Source organism: Carcharodon carcharias, chromosome 19 (genome assembly GCF_017639515.1).
Source record: "Carcharodon carcharias isolate sCarCar2 chromosome 19, sCarCar2.pri, whole genome shotgun sequence".
NCBI classification, from domain to species: Eukaryota; Metazoa; Chordata; class Chondrichthyes; order Lamniformes; family Lamnidae; genus Carcharodon; species Carcharodon carcharias.
Window position 1 is genome coordinate 77,976,342 of NC_054485.1, and position 22,736 is coordinate 77,999,077.

Here is a 22,736-nt window from a genome sequence, read left to right on the forward strand (position 1 = left end):
GACCAGAGACCGTGATAAAAGGATCAGTAAGGAGAGTGGGACCAGAGACTGTGATAAAAGGAGCAGTGAGGAGTTTGGGACCAGAGACTGTGATAAAAGAATCAGTGAAGAGATTGGGACCAAAGACTCTGATAAAAGGATCAGTGAGGAGAGTTGGACCAGAGACTGTGATAAAAGGAACAGTGAGGAGAGTGCGACCAGAGACTGTGATAAAAGGAGCAGTGAGGAGAGTGGGACCAGAGACTGTGATAAAACTATCCGTAAGGAGAGTGGGACAAGAGACTGTGATAAATAGAGCAGTGAGGCAAGTGGGACCAGAGACTTTGATAAAAGGATCTGTGAGGAGAGTGAGACCAGAGACTGTGATAAAAGGAGCAGTGAGGAGAGTGGGACCAGAGACTGTGATAAAACTATCCGTAAGGAGAGTGGGACAAGAGACTGTGATAAAAGGAGCAGTGAGGAGAGTGGGACCAGAGACTGTGATAAAAGGTGCAGTGAGTAGAGTGGGACCAGAGACTGTGATAAAACTATCCGTAAGTATAGTGGGACCAGAGACTGTGATAAAAGGAGCAGTGGGGAGAGTGGGACCAGGGAGTGTGATAAAAGGAGCGGTGAGGAGAGTAGGACCAGAGACTGTGATAAAAGGAGCAGTGAGGAGAGTGTGACCAGAGACTGTGATAAATAGAGCGGTGAGGAGAGTGGGACCAGAGACTGTGATAAAAGGAGCGGTGAGGATAGTGGGACCAGAGACTGTGGTAAAAGGAGCGTTGAGGTGAGTGGGACCAGAGACTGTGTTAAAAGGAGCAGTGAGGAGAGTGGGACCAGAAACTGTGATAAAAGGAGAAGAGAGGGGAGTGGGACCAGTTTCTGTGATAAAAGGAGCAGTGAGGTGAGTGGGACCAGAGACTGTAATAAAAGGAGCGGTGAGGAGAGTGGGACCAGAGACTGCGATAAAAGGAGCAGTGAGGAGGGTGGGAACAAGAGATTGTGATAAAAGGAGCAGTGAGGAGAGTGGGACAAGAGACGGTCATAAAAGGAACAGTAAGGAGAGTGGTACCAGGGACTGTAATCAAAGGATCAGTAAGGAGTGTGGGACCAGAGATTATGATAAAAGGAGCAGTGAGGAGGTTGGGACCAGAGACTCTGATAAAAGGGAGCAGTGAGGATAGTGGGACCAGAGACTATGATAAATGGAGCAGTGAGAAGTGTGGGACCAGAGACTGTGATAAATGGAGCGGACAGGAGAGTAGGACCAGAGACTTTGATAAAAGGAGAAGAGAGGAGAGTGGGAACAAGAGACTGTGATAAAAGGAGCAGTGAGGAGAGTGGGACAAGAGACGGTCATAAAAGGATCAGTAAGGAGAGTGGTACCAGAGACTCTGATAAAAGGAGCAGTGAGGAGAGTGGGACCAGAGACTGTGGTAAAAGGAGCAGTGAGGAGATTGTTACCAGAGACTGTGATCAAAATATCAGTAAGGAGAGTGGGAACAGAGATTATGATAAAAGAAACAGTGAGGAGGTTGTGAACAGAGACTCTGATAAAAGGAGCAGTGAGGATAGTGGGACCAGAGACTGTGGTAAAAGGAGCAGTGAGGAGATTGTTACCAGAGACTGTGATCAAAATATCAGTAAGGAGAGTGGGAACAGAGATTATGATAAAAGAAACAGTGAGGAGGTTGTGAACAGAGACTCTGATAAAAGGAGCAGTGAGGATAGTGGGACCAGAGACTATGATAAAAGGAGCGGTGAAGAGATTGGGACCAAAGACTGTGATAAAAGGAGCAGTGAGGAGAGAGGGACCAGAGACTGTGATAGAAGGAACAGTGAGGATAGTGGGAGCAGAGACTGTGATAAAAGGAGCAGTGAGGATAGTGGGACCAGAAACTGTGATAAAAGGAGCAGTGGGGAGTGTGGGACCAGAGACTGTGATAAATGGAGCGGACAGGAGAGTAGGAGCAGAGACTTTGATAAAAGGAGAAGAGAGGAGAGTGGGAACAGAGTCTATAATAAAAGGAGCAGTAAGAAGTGTGGGACCAGAGACTGTGATAAATGGAGCGGACAAGAGAGTAGGACCAGAGACTTTGATAAAAGGAGAAGAGAGGAGAGTGGGAACAGAGTCTATGATAAAAGGGTCAGTGAGGAGATTGGGACAAGAGACTGTGATAAAAGGTCTGTAAGGAGAGTGGGATCAGAGACTCTGATAAACGGAGCAGTGAGGAGAGTGGTACCAGAGACTGTGATAAATGGAGCAGTGAGGAGATTGGGACCAAAGACTGTGATAAAAGGAGCAATGAGGAGAGTGGGACCAAGAGACTGTGATAAAAGGAGCTGTGAGGAGAGTGGGACAAGAGACGGTCTTAAAAGGATCAGTAAGGAGAGTGGTACCAGAGACTCTGATAAAAGGAGCAGTGAGGAGAGTGGGACCAGAGACTGTGGTAAAAGGAGCAGTGAGGAGATTGTTACCAGAGACTGTGATCAAAATATCAGTAAGGAGAGTGGGACCAGAGATTATGATAAAAGAAGCAGTGAGGAGGTTGGGACCAGAGACTCTGATAAAAGGGAGCAGTGAGGATAGTGGGACCAGAGACTATGATAAAGGGAGCAGTGAGGAGAATGGTACCAGAGACTGTGATAAAAGGAGCAGTGCGGAGAGTGGGACCAGAGATTGTGATAAAAGGAGCAGTGAGGAGAGTGGCACCAGAGACTGTGTTAAAAGGATCCGTGATGATATTGCGACCAGAGACTGTGATAAAAGGAGCGGTGAGGAGAGAGGGACCAGAGACTCTGTTAAAAGGAGCAGTGAGGAGAGAGGGACCAGAGACTCTGTTAAAAGGTGCAGAGAGGAGAGTGGAACCAGAGACACTGATAAATGGAGCAGTGAGGAGATTGGGACCAGAGACTCTGATAAAAGGAGCGGTGAGGAGTGTGGGACCAGAGACTGTGATAAAAGGAGCACTGAGGAGAGTGGGACCAGAGACTTTGATAAATGGAGAGGTGAGGAGAGTGGGACCAGAGAATGTGATAAATGGAGCAGTGAGGAGATTGGGACCAGAGAATGTGATAAATGGAGCAGTGAGGAGAGTGGGACCAGGGACTGTGATAAAAGGAGCAGTGAGGAGAGTGGGCGCAGAGACGGTGATAAAAGGAGCAGTGAGGAGAATGGGACCAGAGTCTCTGATAAACGGAGCAGTGAGGAGAGTGGGACCTGAGACTGTGATAAATGGAGCGGACAGGAGAGTAGAACCAGAGACTTTAATAAAAGGAGAAGAGAGGGGAGTGGGACCAGATTCTGTGATAAAAGGAGCAGTGAAGTGAGTGGGACCAGAGACTGTGATAAAAGGTGCGGTGAGTAGAGTGGGACCAGTGACCGTGATAAAAGGATCAGTATGGAGAGTGGGACCAAAGACTCTGATAAAAGGATCAGTGAGGAGAGTGGGACCAGAGACTGTGATAAATAGAGCAGTGAGGCAAGTGGGACCAGAGACTTTGATAAAAGGATCTGTGAGGAGAGTGAGACCAGAGACTGTGATAAAAGGAGCAGTGAGGAGAGTGGGACCAGAGACTGTGATAAAAGGTGCAGTGAGTAGAGTGGGACCAGAGACTGTGATAAAAGGAGCAGTGGGGAGAGTGGGACCAGAGACTGTGATAAAAGGAGCGGTGAGGAGAGTAGGACCAGAGATTGTGATAAAAGGAGCAGTGAGGAGATTGTGACCAGAGACTGTGATAAAAGGAGCAGTGAGGAGAGTGTGACCAGAGACTGTGATAAATAGAGCGGTGAGGAGAGTGGGACCAGAGACTGTGATAAAAGGAGCGGTGAGGATAGTGGGACCAGAGACTGTGGTAAAAGGAGCGTTGAGGTGAGTGGGACCAGAGACTGTGATAAAAGGAGCAGTGAAGTGAGTGGGACCAGAGACTGTAATAAAAGGAGCGGTGAGGAGAGTGGGACCAGAGACTGTGATAAAAGGATCAGTGAGGAGAGTGGGAACAAGAGATTGTGATAAAAGGAGCCGTGAGGAGAGTGGGAACAAGAGACTGTGATAAAAGGAGCAGTGAGGAGAATGGGACAAGAGACGGTCATAAAAGGAACAGTAAGGAGAGTGGTACCAGGGACTGTAATCAAAGGATCAGTAAGGAGTGTGGGACCAGAGACTCTGATAAAAGGGAGCAGTGAGGATAGTGGGACCAGAGACTATGATAAAAGGAGCAGTGAGGAGAGAGGGACCAGAGACTGTGATAAAAGGAGCAGTGAGGAGAGTGGGACCAAAGACTGTGATAAAAGGATCAGTGAGGATATTGTGACGAGAGACTGTGATAAAAGGAGCGATGGGGATAGTGTGACCAGAGACTGTCAAATAAGGAGCAGTGAAGAGATTGGGACCAGAGACTGTGATAAAAGGAGCAGTGTAGAGAGTGGGACCAGAGACTGTGATAAAAGGATCCGTGAGGATATTGCGACCAGAGACTGTGATAAAAGGATCCGTGAGGATATTGCGACCAGAGTCTGTGATAAAAGGAGCAGTGAGGAGAGAGGGACCAGAGACTCTGTTAAAAGGAGCGGTGAGGAGGGAGGGACCAGAGACTCTGTTAAAAGGAGCAGAGAGGAGAGTGGAACCAGAGACCGTGATAAATGGAGCAGTGAGGAGAGAGGGACCAGAGACTGTGATAAAAGGAGCGGTGAGGAGATTGGGACCAGAGACTGTGATAAAAGGACCAGTGAGGAGAGTGGGAACAAGAGATTGTGATAAAAGGAGCAGTGAGGAGAGTGGGAACAAGAGACTTTGATAAAAGGAGCAGTGAGGAGAGTGGGACAAGAGACGGTCATAAAAGGATCAGTAAGGAGAGTGGGACCAGAGATTATGATAAAAGAAGCAGTGAGGAGGTTGGGACCAGAGACTCTGATAAAAGGGAGCAGTGAGGATAGTGGGACCAGAGACTATGATAAAGGGAGCAGTGAGGAGAATGGTACCAGAGACTGTGATAAATGGAGCAGTGCGGAGAGTGGGACGAGAGATTGTGATAAAAGGAGCAGTGTGGAGAGTGGCACCAGAGACTGTGTTAAAAGGATCCGTGATGATATTGCGACCAGAGACTGTGATAAAAGGAGCGGTGAGGAGAGAGGGACCAGAGACTCTGTTAAAAGGTGCAGAGAGGAGAGTGGAACCAGAGACACTGATAAATGGAGCAGTGAGGAGAGTGGGACCAGAGACTGTGATAAAAGGAGCACTGAGGAGAGTGGGACCAGAGACTTTGATAAATGGAGAGGTGAGGAGAATGGGACCAGAGATGGTGATAAAAGGAGCAGTGAGGAGAGTGGGACCAGAGAATGTGATAAATGGAGCAGTGAGGAGATTGGGACCAGAGACTGTGATAACAGGATCAGTGAGGAGAGTGGGACCTGAGACTTTGATAAAAGGAGCAGTGAGGAGAGTGGGACCAGAGTCTCTGATAAACGGAGCAGTGAGGAGAGTGGGACCTGAGACTGTGATAAATGGAGCAGTGAGGAGAGTGGGACCAGAGACTGTGATAAAACTATCCGTAAGGAGAGTGGGACAAGAGACTGTGATAAATAGAGCAGTGAGGCAAGTGGGACCAGAGACTTTGATAAAAGGATCTGTGAGGAGAGTGAGACCAGAGACTGTGATAAAAGGAGCAGTGAGGAGAGTGGGACCAGAGACTGTGATAAAAGGTGCAGTGAGTAGAGTGGGACCAGAGACTGTGATAAAACTATCCGTAAGTATAGTGGGACCAGAGACTGTGATAAAAGGAGCAGTGGGGAGAGTGGGACCAGAGACTGTGATAAAAGTACCAGTGATGAGAGTGGGACCAGGAAGTGTGATAAAAGGAGCAGTGAGGAGATTGTGACCAGAGACTGTGATAAAAGGAGCAGTGAGGAGAGTGTGACCAGAGACTGTGATAAATAGAGCGGTGAGGAGAGTGGGACCAGAGACTGTGATAAAAGGATCAGTGAGGAGAGTGGGACCAGAAACTGTGATAAAAGGAGAAGAGAGGGGAGTGGGACCAGTTTCTGTGATAAAAGGAGCAGTGAAGTGAGTGGGACCAGAGACTGTAATAAAAGGAGCGGTGAGGAGAGTGGGACCAGAGACTGTAATAAAAGGAGCGGTGAGGAGAGTGGGACCAGAGACTGTGATAAAAGGAGCAGTGAGGAGGGTGGGAACAAGAGATTGTGATAAAAGGAGCAGTGAGGAGAGTGGGACAAGAGACGGTCATAAAAGGAACAGTAAGGAGAGTGGTACCAGGGACTGTAATCAAAGGATCAGTAAGGAGTGTGGGACCAGAGATTATGATAAAAGGAGCAGTGAGGAGGGTGTGACCAGAGACTGTGATAAATAGAGCGGTGAGGAGAGTGGGACCAGAGACTGTGGTAAAAGGAGCGTTGAGGTGAGTGGGACCAGAGACTGTGTTAAAAGGAGCAGTGAGGAGAGTGGGACCAGAGACTGTGTTAAAAGGAGCAGTCAGGAAAGTGGGACCAGAGACTGTGATAAAAGGAGCAGTGAGGAGAGTGAGACCAGAGACCGTGATAAAAGGATCAGTAAGGAGAGTGGGACCAGAGACTGTGATAAAAGAATCAGTGAAGAGATTGGGACCAAAGACTCTGATAAAAAGATCAGTGAGGAGAGTTGGACCAGAGACTGTGATAAAAGGAACAGTGAGGAGAGTGCGACCAGAGACTGTGATAAATAGAGCGGACAGGAGAGTGGGACCAGAGACTGTGATAAAAGGATCAGTGAGAAGAGTGGGACCAGAGACTGTGATAAAAGGAGCAGTGAGGATAATGGGACCAGAGACTGTGATAAAAGGAGCGGTGAGGAGAGTGGGACCAGAGACTCTGATAACAGGAGCGGTGAGGAGAGTGGGACCAGAGACTGTGATAAAAGGATCAGTGAGAAGAGTGGGACCAGAGACTGTGATAAAAGCAGCAGTGAGGAGAATGGTACCAGAGACTGTGATAAAAGAATCAGTGAAGAGATTGGTACCAAAGACTGTGATAAAAGGATCAGTGTGGAGAGTGAGTCCAGAGACTGTGATTAAAGGTACGGTGAGGTGAGTGTGACCAGAGACTGTGATAAAAGGATCAGTGAGGAGAGTGGGTCCAGGGAACGTGATAAAATGAGCGGTGAGGATAGTGGGACCAGACTCTGTGATAAAAGGAGCCGTGAGGAGAGTGGGACCAGAGACTTTGATAAATGGAGCAGTGAGGAGAGTGGGACCAGAGACTGTGATAAAAGGAGTGGTGAGGAGAGTGGGACCAGAGACTTTGATAAAATGATCAGCGAGGAGAGTGGGTCCAGAGACTGTGATAAAAGGAGCAGTGAGGATAGTGGGACCAGAGACTGTGATAAAAGGAGCAGTGCGGAGAGTGGGAGCTGACTCTGTGATAAAAGGAGCGGTGAGGAGAGTGGGACCACAGACTGTGATAAAAGGAGCAGTGAGGAGAATATGACCTGTGACTCTGGAGAAGGAGGTTTAGAAGTTTAATGCCGAGACTTCAAAACGACCATCCTGTGAGAGAAGAAATTCCTCCTCATCTCTCTTTTAAATGGGCGCCCTCTTACTCTGCGTTTATGCCCTCTGATCCTAAACTCACCCACAAGGGGAAACAACCTCTCAGCATCTACCCTGTCAAGCCCCTAAGAGTCTGATGCTTCAATAAGGTCGCCCGTCATTCTTCTAAACTCCAATGATTACAGGCTCAACCTACTCAATCTCTCCTCATAAGAAAATCCCTCCGTACCCATGATCAGCCTAGTGAACCTTCTCTAGGCTGCCTCCAATGCCTGTACGTCTTCCCTTAGATCAAGGAACCAAACCTGTTCTGAGTATTCTGGGTAGAGAGGATCACATGGCTCTTAGACAAGTTAGTGTACCTGTATTACCTGGGATAAGAGAGTCGGATCGGCAGTCATACAACATTCCCAGCTGGAACGGACGGCCCAGAACTGCCAGTTCTATTGTCACTATCTGCCTCTGAGTCATTGCTCCAAACTTTGCAAATTCAGAGAGAGTTACCTGTAATCAGAAGTTAATGTTTAATGTCTGTTACACAGCACCAAAGAAACCATCAACATTAGAGCTAGAAATTAACATTCAAACATAGGATGTGTTAATGCCTTACCTGCTTAGGGTGCTTGTGACATTCTAGTCAGATTATCTATTAGATTAACAATTACTTTCCAAATATCGTTTGCTTAATAATCTAAATTTAAGTTAAGCAGTTTTTAATGATGTATGTTTAAACTAGCATGTCACGAATACAGGACACATGTCATGAAGTCATCTACAATCAAAACTGAGCTGCCCCGAATGCCCATGTGGTGCATTGTGCTGAATTTGGGCCAATATGAAATAAGTTGTGTCCAATAATGTTTTGAGTTGTATCCATGAATGATCTGTATTTTGCTCTTTAAATGAGTGTTATGCAATGATTCTCTGAGCCAAACAAGGGACCAGAGCCGGCACAGAAACATGACAATCTAACAAAGCTCAATCATGTAATGGAGATCTGGATATACAGATCTGGAGCAGGAAACTTCTCTAAGATGTCACTCATGCCACATGGGGGGAGAGGATTCTGACGATGAGGAGGAACTTTCTCACCCCAGGATTGCAGAATAATGCCCACACTAATTCAATGACCTGACCACTGGGGTTTCTGCCTTTTTTTCCTTTTGCACAAGCAGCCTCTTCACCCTCACTGTATAACAAACCCTTTACGGTACTGTCTGGTTAAGGGGACACTGGGCAGAATTATCCGTGCCCCCTGGCGTCGGGTGTGTTCAGCAGCATGAGCAAGATCGGTTTCACAGTGTCGTGAAACCAGTTTGCGATCATCTGCTCAGCCCGTCAATGGTAGGCTGCATTTCCTGTCATCAGACATCGGGATCCTCATTGTAATACATACGCCCAGCCCACCAGAATCATCCCCCCACACTGGATCATCCGAGCATATCGGCAGGAAAGCATGCTGATGTGTTTCACAACAGCATATATAAGGTTTGCACTTGGTGGGCTGCACTTCACTTGGGGCTTCAAGGTTTGTTTGCCTACCTTACTTCGGGCAGCACTTGCAGTCATCAGCAGCAGGTTTCACAGACAGCACCACTTCACTTTTAGGGGGGGCTCAGAGACTATCCTCTACTGACCGGACCGACTGAAAGGTGTGGATGGCTTGTCAATGGCTGCAGGGCAAGGTCTAGCTTGGGAAAGAGGGCAAAGTGGACTCAGGCAAGGGAAGAGGCTGCAGGGCGGAGGATGTACTGGGGAAGGGGGATATCCCAGGGTGTGTGTGGGGGCACAAGCTGATCTGTGCAAGTGGCCTCAAAATGGTGAGGGCTCAGAAGTCAGTCTTCAGAGGAGATGAGGCCAGATGGACATGTGAGGGTGTGTGTGTGAGAATGGCTGGTGATGTCCTTTGAGCTGGCAGTAAGTGAGATGCCAGTGAATGTGTGATGGCCTTGAGTGTGTGAGTTTAGAGTGATAAGATGGTTGCCTTACCCTGACAGCACAGATGAGACCATTTATCCTCTATCTGCGTTGGGTGGCCAACCTCTTTTGTGCAGCATTGGCAATAATCACCACTACCATCTCCTACCAAGCCAAGGTGGTAATGTTGCTGCCCCTCCTGCAGCCAGAGAGAGGGTAGAGGACATCATGGTGGGCCTCTGTGGCATCCAAAAGGTGCTCAAGGGATGCAGCACCAAACCTGGGGGCTGCAGTCTTCTTGCTTTTTGGGCCATGCCTTCTTTGCAGCAGTCCTGGGCTGGAAGCACTGAGGTGTGTGCGCAGTGTACTTTAAATGTGGTACCTGGCTTGATGAAGTGGCAATGTGGGTGAATCAGAGCCTGCCCACTGTCAAAACGGTGTGTTTCCTGGGAAGGCATAATTAATGCGGCGAGTTTGGGACGATATGGCGTGAAAAGCCACCATTGTGGCCGGCTATTAAAACGTCGTTTTTCTCACCTGCTAGCACACTTAGTGCAAATCTGAGACAATTCCGCCCACTATCTCAGGATATAACAAGATGGTACCATTAGTGAGGATGTGACACTGGGTGATTCAGAGAGCTTCAGGGAGTTGGATGAGTGGGAACAGGATGATGTGAACACGGGCACACATCACTGAAACTAAACAGAGCAGTTTAACATTTTTAAATACCGAATGTCTTTTCAAATGTGCATGTTCGTTAACTGCTAAAAATGATTTTCCCACAGAGGTCAAAGAGAAGGCATATCCTAAGATGTAGAACTCATGGGCATAAAAATCAAAGGATACATAGAACAGGTATCCAAAGGGTTAGTCAAAGAAGTAGGTTTAAAGAGTACCTTAAAATGGAAAGAGAAAGGTAGAAAATGTGAAGATGGATGTTACTTTTTAAAATACTTTTGGAAATATAGTGGCATTCTGTAAAGAAGGCTGTGCATGTGTTTCATTAAACATGGGGAAGGTTAGTAAAGACAGATTATCTGTGGGAGCAGATAAATGAAAGATAAAGGTGCTAAATGCATGCATTTGTAATGAAAGGCTATGGTTAGTTGAATGTACAAGTAAATAGGTTGGGTTTGAAACCTGTATGATAAGATAGGTAGGAACTTGACTTTTCAGCTGTTAAGTTTCCAAGGAAGTTTAGAAGTGACAAGGGGCTTTTACAACACAAAGGTTCCATAAGTAAACAAGGGAAGGTTATGAAATGTTATTTTACCCAAAAGTGGAGGCAATAGTAAAACGTGAAAGATTTTTATATTTTGGGAAAATTGAGTTCAAAGAGGTGCTTAAAACATTGGAGTCTAAGATCAAGGGGAAAAGAATATTTAAGGAAAGATGTTTAGTTGAGTTGTGTTGGCTATGTGGAGGAGATGTCCTGAGACCAGCTCTGTGCTGAAAAAAGTTGTGAATTTAAAGCAGCTATCCAGTTTCAAGCCAGAAAAGTCTTTGTTTTCAAAGAGCAGTCTATTTTTTTTCAACAGTGGAGAGTGAGAAGTCTTGTGGTATACTTTACTAAAATAGCAGCTGTTTTTGCCTTGGGTAATATTACTGGATTTTTATGGTTAAAAATCACTAAGGAAGCTGTTGCCAATTAGTTTAGTTGTGTGTTTTGACCAAGTGGGATTTTTTGGGGGAAATTTTGTAAGACTATTTAACTGTATAATTTTAATCTTGTTTTCATAATTTTTTTCCTTCTTCTTGTTAATAAGTCTTCTAACTTTAAAATCATAAAAGTATCACTGGGATTCTATGCTTCTGTCATTAGTCATGTTCCCCTCATTTTCAAAATACAAAAAAAAAATTTTGATCAGTAAGTCCAGTTTCCCTCAGGGATTTGGCTTGTTCCATGAATAATATCATAGATGAATTCAGGCCTTGGGAGAGCAAAGATCTCAGAGGATTGTAGGGCTTGAGGTTGCTACAAAATCAGGGATGTGCAAATTCATGAAGGGATTTGAGATCGACAATGTGAATTTTAAAATCCAGGTGATGCCAGACAGGGAGCCAATCTAAGTGATTGAGAACAAGCGTAATGGCTGATCGGGACTTGGTGTGAACTAAGCTATAGGCAGGAGAGATTTGAATGAGCTAAAATTATAGAGTGTGGAAAGTGGGAGGTTAGCACAGATGTGGGTTTCAGCAGAAGCTGAGCTGAGGCAGTGATGGAGATGAGCAATATTAAGTAGGCAGTCTTGTTGAATGAAAGCGTTATTTTTTAATTCATTGAAGGACATCCCTGGCAAGGACAACATTTATTTCCCATCCTTAATGTTTTCCCAGAAGGTGCTGGTAGGCCAGCTTCTTGACCTGCTGCGTCCATGTGGTGTACACCCACAGTGCTGTTAGGGAGGGAGTTCCAAGGTTTTGACCCAACGACATTGAAGGAATGGTGGTGATATAATTTCAAGTCAGGATGGTGTGTGACTTGGATGGGAATTTAAGTGGTGGTGTTCTGCCCTGGCCTACTAGGTTGTAGAGATCATGTATTTGGCAATTTGTTGGAATGCAATTTGTAGGTAGTTCACATGGCTGCCGCTGTGCTCTGCTGAAACAGTGAGTCCAAAAAATTTCAAAGTCTGGGGACTCTCTGCTCTTCCTGGTGCGTCATTTCCTGAATTGTAAAAGACAATTATCCAGGCAATTTGCAGTGCATTGTTGCAACTTCCTTTTTATAGTGAATTTAAAAAGGGAAGGCTGCCTGAATATCTGCTTTCTTCCTCACGCTACTCAGCATCTTGGAATGTGCAGAGGATGCTTGCACTGAAATGTGGCCATGTTACATGGAATAGAAACAGATTGACAAATTGTGTGTCTTACCCACTCCGATTCCAAAAAAATGGAGACATCCTGCAAATCATGATCCTGCATCCAAAAAAGGAAAAAAAAATGGTGTATGGGTTTATCACCAGCAGAGTCTGGATGAAATAGGTATATGAAGTTGAATGCAGGATGAATGAAAATGAATGTTTGTCTGGAGTATCTATTGAATTGTGTTTTTAATGGAAAAGGAGGCAGGATTTGATAGACCACAGTGCAAAAACTGCATTCTGTTCATTCATATATTCTTTACAAAATAAACTAGTTGATTTGAAACCATATCCCATCACACTCACATGTTATTCCAGCTGCCAGAAAGATGGGACAATGCACATAGCAGAATTCACAATGTTGCAGTCAACAACTACAGAGCAAGGTCACTCTTACTATCACTGGTATTACCATAATTTGACTAGATAAACCCCAGTAAAATTTTCTTTATGCTTTCATAGAATGTAGGTGACACTAGTAAGTCCAGCATTTATTGTCCATCCCTAATTACTCTTTAAGGCCATTTCAGAGTTAATCACATTGCTGTGAGTCTGGACTCAAATGTAAGCTAAACCACAGCAGATTTCCTTCCCTAAAGGAAATGAATGATCAGGATGGGTTTTCAAATGACAAATTAATGATAGTTTCAGTCACTATTTCTGACTGGATTTCACTTCCAGACTATTTTATAATTGAATTTATTAATTAATTGAATTTAAACAGCATTAATTGCCATGGAGGGATTTGAACCCATGCCATCAGAGTGCCAATCTAGGCCTCTATATTATTAGTCAAGTCATATTACCATTACACCACCATCTTCCAAGATCAGAAAGATGTGAGGGCAGCTTAATGGAGTGACCAGGGCTATTGAACCTGAGGGAATATGTAGTACAAAATCACTAAAATGCATAAACAAAGTTGTTTGATAGTACACAATTTGAGTAATTCTGAAAAAAAAGAGACATTGGGTGGAATTTTCTGTGCTCATTGGCATCGGGCATCATGGCGGGCATGAGCAGAGAATATGGCGAAGGGCCAAAAAAAAAAACTCGGTTTCACGACATCGTGAAACCAGTTTGCAATCGTCCACTGCCACACAATGGGAACTTTCTGCATAGCATTATAAGTCCAGCTTGCTGGAATCATCCTCCCACATCAAATTTGCCACCCACGTCATCGGGAAACACGCCAGTGCAGAACACATCTTGACAAGTGTGCAGATGATGGGACTAACCATCAGGGCCTTTCTCACATCACCGGCATCCGAGGGACAGAAGATGCTGGAGCCCTACAGCAACAGGACCCTGGAGGACCGTACATCACATGCTGAGTGGATTCTCATGGGTGAAGCAACTCACAGAAGGTGGAAGGTCACCACTGAGGGTTTGCTTTGGGACAGTGTCTTAGCTATGGTCTGCAATGGATGATCGTCAATTGGAAAGGAGAGGAGGATATAGATTTGAGTGGGAGAGAAAGGTAAACTGGGGTGGGGTGGAAAGCAGTGAGGTTGGAAGGGGAATATGTTGGGGGTCAGGGCGGTGTGAGGGACAAAGGGAGGCAGGTGTGAAGGGGTAAGGAAAGTGTGAGGGAAGGAGTTTGGATCGGGGGTAGGAAGGATTCTGGAGAAGGGGGAGAAGTAAGGGTGGAAGAAGGAGTAAGGGGCGGGGTTAAAACTATCCAGGTGAATGTGCAAGGGAGGAGTCTGTGAAGTCAATGATTACTGCCTGGGGAGTGAAATGAGGGTGGGCGTGGTAGGAGGGAATGGTGAGAACGAGTGAGCTGGTGGGGGGGAGGGTGAGGGTGTGGTGGTGGTGGGAGAAGGGATGCTAAAGATGTTTGGTGGGGACTCGAAGGCAGACACAGACCCTGGGGGTGGGAAGGAGGAGGTTGGGGAGGTCAATGTGGATGCGGGTAGGGTTCTCAAGAGGGTAGGCAATGTGCATGTTCACCTGAAAATCCTGAAAAGAAAAGGGTTCTGGCTGGTAGGGAATGGTGACTGGGTTAGGGGAAAGGACAGAGAAGCTGAAGGCAAATTTTATCAGCACTATGATTCTATAACTGAAAGTGAAAGGAGCCTCATGTTGGACGGGAATATGTGCTGCACAGGAGTGAGATCAGTGGGTGGGCGGAGATGCAGGTCAGCTCAGATGGACAACTGAAAGGGAATCTCAGCCGGCAGCATTGAAAAAGCTCAGGATATCCACGAACGCATGCACACAGCTGAACGGCTGGCGGGGGTGGGAGGGGGTGTGGGGTGCAGTGGGAGGGCTTACGAAGCCTGTAAATGAAGCTGAAAGACGCCATTACACATTACTCAGTGAAAGCGAATATATTTTCAGATTATAAAAGAGACAAAATGTGTTCACCCGTGCAGCCAGTTGTGTTCAGAATTCTTAACTCTTCTAGGCCTAATACTTCTAGGTATTGCCCTGACATCCGCAGCAGGGGTGGAGACAGACTGTGCAATGATTCACCCTGTTGCCTCTGATGACTTTGGCTTGTGTTCTCTGGAGAGCTGAGCCTTAAGGGCCCCAGCTTGCTTAGGCTGTCCTCCTGTGGGCCAGCTTCTCCCTCTGTGGGGCCAGAGGATCAGGTTGAGGGGGGTCAGAGCCAAAGGGAGAGGACAGCCTCTGAGATTACTGAGTGGATGACCCGAGGGTGTCCGGCTGCCGCTCAAACTCCCTCTGGATACCCGAGGGCTCCAGCCTGACTTCTTGAGGGGAAGGAGCAGCTGGAGGGATGTCGAGTTGCCCCGTTTCTCTTTTGCATTGCCACTGCAGGAAGTCACCCATGACTACTGAAATGGAGTGCAGGTCTGTATGCATTTTCACATTCTACTGAACCAGGGTCTCAATGGCACCCACCATCCTTCCCATGGAAACCTCCATATGCGCACATGTGAGCACCACTTCATCAGAGACCAGGCGGGCACACTCTTCTGACTTGCGTGTCACTTTGTTTAGATGCTTCCAACAGCTCTGCATGATGCTCCCCCGCCTTCTGCTGTCACTCCACAATGAGTTGGAAGGCCAAATCCAGAGGCTCGTCATCTGACTCAGGCCTCACAGATGCCGAATCCCCAGCAGTCCTCAGAGTGCCAGGTGCTCAGCTGAACCTGCCTCCTCCTGCTGCAGATATGTGTCTGTGTGGTGACCACCAGATTGTGAACCTGAACCTGCTCTAGATCTAGGTCTCACTGAGGTGTGTGTCTCTGCGCTGGTGGAGGGTGTGGGCAAGCGCTGTGATGGGTCATCCAGGCTGCTTATTTCCAGCTCTTCAATGGAGGAGTCCTATTGGCTGCAGGTGGTACCTGGATGGAGCTGAGGGATTGGCTGGTTGAGGGTGTTGGTCGCCCGGCAGAGCTCCCTGTGAACAAGAGTAGAGATGATTAGTACATAGCAGGAGTGTCAAAAGCAGGTGAGAGAGAACTCACAGTTGTGTTGAGAGGGATATGTGGTACAGGATCCCCACCTGAATGTTCACCGCTGACCTCCCCATTGCCACAGGCACGTCCTGTCCACTCAGCACAATGGCACACTCCTCAAAGTGACTGAGGGGTCTATTGTGTGTCACTCCACTCCTGGTCTGGGACCTCTTCCTGACGTTACAAGCCAGCTTCTCCTGCATGAAAATAGATGGAGAGAGTGGGAGCAGGACATATGGCACTGCATGGAAGATTTGTGGTGAGCACAGCCATAGATGGGATGAGGATGCAAGCTCAAGAGGATACGAATCTGATGGAGATTCGAGGGTGTGTGTGAGAGTTATTGGAGTTGTCCCTTGAGTTGAGATTCCTGTGGATGTGTGATGCATTTGAGAGTGTGAGAATTGAGAGTGATGAGAAGAGTGAATTGCCCTAGCGGAGCGGAAGAGATAATTCATTCTCTTCCTGCATTGGGTGGCTGTCCTCTTTTGCAGAGCATTGGCACTGACCACTGCTGCCACTGCCTCCCATGTTGGATTGGTGACCTTGCTTGCTGGCCTTTATATCAGGCCTCCACTGCACCCAGAACACGCTAAAGAGAGGCATCACTAAATCTAGGAGCAGCACGTTTCCCCCCTTTGGCAGGCATGACTTTGCAGCAGCTCCTTAACCCTTGAAGAATGTTAGCTCTTTGCAGGAGTGGCCTTTAAATATGATGCTCAGCATATTGAAGGCCTAGGTGATGCGGGCGAATGAGAGGACGACCTCCAGTTACCTGGCATGTTTCCTGGCAATGGATAATTAATGAGGTGGGATTGGGACAAAACAGCGTGAAAAGCTGCCATTTCGGCCAGCAGGTTAAACATTTTTCCCCCCACCCGTTACCACACTTAGTGCAAATTTGGGATGATTCTGCCCCTTGTTTTGTTGAAGCATTTTGCCTTGCAGGACGTGTTGCAAGGGGACAAATCAAAGGGAGAAAAATTTATATTGTATGAGAAGAAAGTGCTGATTGGTTGATAATTTGATGCTGATTGGTAATGAAGAATGTACCAGTTGATGTTGACTGACAGTTAACTGCCTAGCATTGTTTGACATTTAAACCAAGCAGGTTGACCCTGATTGGTCAAGGCATTGCTCTGAGGAATGAGTCAGTGAATGGTTGTCACTTATTTTTTTTTTAGCTGAAACAGGAGCAATGTGTCTATATGTTCTCTGTTTGCAAAGAACAAAGCCCTCTATATTAATATATGTAACTTCCAGCACATGCAAATGCACCATACTGCAAGCCCAACTGACAATCTTAAATTGGTTGTCAACATAATCTTTAACACACTGCGGATTATTTAATAAACGTTATCCAATCATGGAATCACATCTAATGTTGGACACTGTTTTGAGCTTTGCAAGCACGGACTGGTTGTTTATGATCTGTACCTTGCCTGTTGTAATCAGCAGAAGGAACGTGCTGTTTGATATGATCCGCCCGTCTTTGGGACATACGGCCTACATGCCTAGCATCACACTGGCACTGAAATTCATATACCACATTACTCATTTGTGTGATAGGCAGAACTTTTTGGCTTGACAGCAGCATCCTGTTTGTGGCAAATACCACTTGTGTTGCTACTGCATAGCAGAGCATGAAACAGCTAGCTTCACTATTCGGAGTGGGTAAGGTGATCAGTCAGGCTCACAGTATGGCACACTTACACATATTAGGAGACTACATATATTAATACACAGAGCCCTGTTCTTTGCAGATAGAACATAAACACACATTGCGCTTGTTTCAACTGAACAAAATAGGCGACAGCCATTCTCTGGTTTTATTGCCACGGCAATGACTTGATCAGAGTCAACCTGCCTGGTTTGCATTTAAACAAGGAAGCGATGGCATTGTAGTATTGTTGTTGGACGAGTAATCCAGGGTAATGCTCTGGGGACCTGGGTTTGAACCCTGCCATAGCAAATGGTGGCATCTGGAATTAAAAGTCTAATGATGCCCATGAAACCATTGTTGATTATTGTAAAAAAAAACATCTGTTTCACTAATGTCCTTGAGGAAATGAAATCTGCCATCCTTTCCTGGTCTAGCCTACATGTGACTCCAGACCCACAGCAATGTGGTTGCATCTTAAATGCCTTCTGAAATGGCCTAGCAAGCCACTCAGTTGTATCAAACCACTAAAAAGTCCATAAAAAAAGAATGAAACCAGACGGAACATCCAGCATCGGCCTAGGCACAAGAAACGACAATGGCAAACACAGCCCTGTCGACTCTGCAAAGTACTCCTTACTAACATCTGGGGGCTAGTGCCAAATTGGGAGAGCAGTCTCATAGACTAGTCAAGCAACAGCCGGACATAGTCATCCTCTCAGAATCATATCTTACCGGTAATATCCCAGACACCATCACTATTCAGTAGAGGTGGCTGCACAGTGGTATAAAGGCAGGAGACAGTTGCCCTGGGAGTCCTCAACATTGACTCCAGACCCCTTAAAGTCTCACAGCATCTGGTCAAACATGGGCTGGTTACCATGTACCATCCTCCCTCAGCTAATGAAACACTGCTCCTCCATATTGAACACAATTTGGAGGAAGCACTGAGGGTGGCAAGGGCGCAGAATGTACTCTGATTGCAGGACTTCAATGTCCATCACCAAGAGTAGCTTGGTAGTATCACTACTGTCCGAGCCCTAAAGGACATAGCTGCTAGACTGGGTCTGCAGCAGGTGGTGAGGGAACCAACAAGAGGGAAGAACATACTCGGCTTCACCTTCACCAACCTCCTGCCACAGATGCATCTGTCCATCACAGTATCAGTAGGAGTGACCACCACACAGTCATGGAGACAAAGTCCCAATTTCACATTGAAGATACCCTCCATTGTAATGTGTGGCACTGCCACCTGGCTAAATAAGATAGATTTCAAACAGATCTAGCACTTCAAGTCTGGGCAATTGTGAGGCACTGTGGGCCATCAGCAACAGAATTGCACTCAACCACAATCTGTAATCTCATGGCCCAGCATATTCCCCCACTCTACCATTACCAACAAGCCAGGGAATCAACCCTGGTTCAAATCAAGAGTGCAGGAGGGCATGTCTGGAGCAGCACCAAGCATACCTAAAAATGAGGTGTTAACCTGGTGAAGCTATAACACAGGACTACTTGTATGCCAAACAGCATAAGCAGCAAGTGATAGACAGAGCTAAGCAATCCCACAACCAATGGGTCAGATCTAAACTCTGCCACATCCAGTTGTGAATGGTGGTGGACAATTAAATGACTCACTGGAGGAAGGGGCTCCACAAATATCCTCATCCTCAATGATCGGGGAGTCCTCATATCAGTGCAAAAGATAAGGCTGAAATATTTGCTACAATCTTCAGCCAGAAGTTCTGAGTGGATGATCCATCTCGGCCTCCTCCGGAGGTCCCCAGCATCACAGATAGCAGTCTTTAGCCAATTCGATTCACTCCATGGGATATCAAGAAATGGCTGAAGGCACTGGATACTGCAAAGGCTATGGGCCCTGACAATATTCCAGCAATAGCACTAAAGACTTGCACTTCAGAACTCCCTAGCCAAGCAGTTCCAGTACAGCTACAACACTGCCATCTACCTAGCTATGTGGAAAATTCCCCAGGTATATCCTGTACACAAAAAGCAGGACAAATCCAACCCGGCCAATTACCGCCCTATCAGCCTACTCTTGATCATCAGTAATGTAATGGAAGGGGTCATCAACAATGCTATCAAGCAGCACTTGCTTGGCAATAACCTACTCACTGATGCCCAGTTTGGATTCTGCCAGGGCCACTCAGCTCCTGACCTCATTACAGCCTTGGTTCAAACATGGACAAAAGAACTGAACTCCAGAGGTGAGGTCCGACCACCCTTGACATCAAGGCTGCGTTTGACCGAGTGTGGCATCAAGGAACCCTAACAAAACTGGAGTCACTGGGAATCAGAGGAAAAACTCTGCTGGTTGGAATTATGCCTAGCACAAAGGAAGATGGTTGTGGTTGTTGGAGGTCAGTCATCTCAGCTCCAGCGCATCACTGCAGGAGTTCCTCAGGGTCATATCCTTGGTCCAACCATTTTCAGCTGCTTCATCAATGATCTTCCTTCCACCATAAGGTCAGAAGTGGGGATGTTCACTAATGATTACGCAATGTTCAGCACCTTTCACAACTCCTCAGATACTGAAGCAGACCATGTCCAAATGCAACAAGATCTGGACAATATCCAGGCTTCGGCTGACAAGTAACATTCGTGCCACACAATTGCAGGCAATGGCCATCTCCAACAAGAGAGAATCTAACCATTGTCCCTTGATGTTCAATGGCATTACCATCACTGAATCCCCTACTATCAATATCTTGGGGGATACCATTGGCCGAAAATGAACAGGACGGGTCATATAAATACTGTGGCTACAAGAGCAGGTCAGGGGCTAGGAATCCAGTGACAAACAACTCACCTCCTGACTCCGCAAAGTCTGTCCACCATCTACAAGGCACATGTCTGGAGTGTGATGGAATATTCCCCACTTGCCTGGATGAGTGGAGCACCCACAACACTCAAGAAGCTTGACACCATCCAGGGCAAAGCAGCCCACTTGATTGGCACCACATCCACATTCATTCCCTCCCCACCAATGCACAGCAGCAGCAGTGTGTACCATCTACAAGATGCACTGCAGAAATTTACCAAGGCTCCTTAGACAGCACCTTCCAAACCCATGACCACTACCATCTAGAAGGACAAGGGCAGGATATAAACAGGAACACCACCACCTGGATGTTCCTGTCCAAGTCACTCACCATCCTAACTTGGAAATATATAGTCGTTCCTTCACTGTCGCTGGGTCAAAATTCTGGAACTCCCATCCTGACAGCATTGTGGGTATACCTACACCACATGGACTGCAGCGGTTCAAGTAGGCAGCTCACCATCACTTTCTCAAGGGCAACTAGGGATGGGCAATGAATGCTGGCCCAGCTGGCGAAGCCCACATCCTGGGAATGAATTTTAAAAAGCTTGGCAGTTAACTGTCAATCATTAGTAAACTGCTGTCTTTCTCCATGCAATGCCTCTACTAGATTTCACTGTCCAAACAAACATTCTCCTTTCATCAAGTATAAATTGTTGTTCCCTTTACATTTGACAATCTTGCAAATGTCCTAAAAAGCTTTGACCTACTCTTTTTCAGCAAATAATCTAGATGCTTTGAAGAGAAAGTAATGGTTATGGTGATGAGATAGTGATGTATATCATGATATAACAGTGACATCAGCAGTCATGTGCAAAAGGCTGAGAAGAGAAGTTGGTTTTGTCAGTACAAGAAAGTGATGTCCTCACCTAGTACATTCTAAGCTTCTGTGGTGTAAGTAAAGGCATTTTTGAAAAAAGTTACTGGAGTTAGACCTAAGTCACTCATAAGCAATGAGAAGCCTTCCCTATCCAGAACAGGCCACAAGTTACTTGAAGATGGATCCAAATAGTATTCAGAGTGGAAACCAAATTACAAACCATGGTAACAACAGTGGTGACACAAGTCTAACAATTTGATGCCATCGGCAGAACACAAAGGGGGAGATATAGGAAAAAGACTTCTTCAAAGGAAGAGGTGAGGGGAAAACTGAGAATTGGTAGTAATGTCAGCACCAGTCAAGTGGTCACTGACCCTTCTGCAGGTGTTTGAAAACCTCGAAGGTCCACAGAAAGGTCAGCATTGGGATTTGTGGAAAAAGCAATTCCAGAGGTATCAAGCAGAGTCAGGTTTGCATGCCAAAGTGTACAAGATTACTATGTTCCTGTATGCAGTGGGGCGTATTTCTGATGATGTTCTTCTGAAACAAGAGGTGAAAATACCTCTGCAGAACTTAAAATTATCCTAAAAGCAGCTGATGCATGCTTCAGCCCAAAACAGAGCCTCATAATTGACCAAGTGCAATTTGGAGATCCCAAAGGCCAGGGGAATCAGTTGAATTGTTCATTTCAGACCTGTATAGACGGGTTAGTTGTTGCAGATATAGCGCATTCAAAGATTAACTTACTCACGGCTGCATTGTCTTCGAAGTCCCTGACAAAAAAACTCTCCAATTTCTCAAACAAAAAACAACCTAACACTTGAACACGTAGTTCAAAAACATGAGACAAGCCAAACTTAGGGAGCAAAAATCAGGTCATGATCTATGGAAATGCTGAGGCTTCAGATGGGTCTTTAGCTTGCTAGGTCCAAGGCAGCAGCCCTACTCACTCTGAAAGCCCTCCAAATGGGGGAAAAAGAGCAGGAAACCCTGCAGCAGCCATTTTAATGTACCCACACTCTGGAGATGAAAAGTAGCACATAAGGCAAGATTGCCCAGGAGAGGGTGCAGAGCATTACCAAAGTGGAAAGACAGGGCACCAAGCTAAGTAAGCAACTGAATGCCAATGAAAAGCAGGAAATCTGGGAAATTAAGAATAAGGAAAGGAATGGGAATACAGATTTCCTAGGAGAAGTGAAGGATCAAGAGCAAAGGCTGGGATTCCAGCCCCCGCCCCCCTCACCATCCTGCACCCCACCCAACATCCCCCTCCCCCCCCACCCCCCACACCCACCCCCTGCAGCAAGCCATAGCCATGTCTGTTATCTTTGGTGGGACCAGAAAATCCCACTGGTGGGAATGGCCGGAAAATCACAGAACATTAATGGCACAGAAGGATTTAGCCCACCGTGTCTCCGCCAGCTCTCCAAATGAGTATTATGACCTACTGTCATTGCCCTGCCTTTTCCCCACACCCCTGCACATTATTTGAATAGAAAAATATCACCTAATGCTCTCTGGAATGCCTTGGTTGAACCTGTGCCACGAGCTTTTATTTTACAAGTGCCTTCTGGAAATCTAAGTACAGTAAATCCAACAGTTTGTCTTTATCCACAGCACATGTTACTTCTTGTTGGTTGGTTGAACATGATTCTTCTTTTCATATTCCAGATATTAA

General features: G+C 46.3%; 1 protein-coding gene across 1 annotated transcript in view; it reads right to left on the bottom strand.

The window, feature by feature from the left end:
- The window catches only part of LOC121291243, a 163,336-nt gene extending 148,232 nt beyond the window's left edge, over positions 1–15,104 (bottom strand). Inside the window, exons 1-4 of the mRNA XM_041212318.1 lie at positions 15,005–15,104; positions 13,115–13,185; positions 12,319–12,363; positions 7,896–8,028 (exon numbers count right to left, since the gene is read on the bottom strand). Of these exons, the coding sequence (XP_041068252.1) occupies positions 7,896–8,028; positions 12,319–12,363; positions 13,115–13,185; positions 15,005–15,104 (349 nt within the window). The remainder of the gene's footprint in view (positions 1–7,895; positions 8,029–12,318; positions 12,364–13,114; positions 13,186–15,004) is intronic.
- Between the last annotated feature and the right edge of the window lie 7,632 nt (positions 15,105–22,736).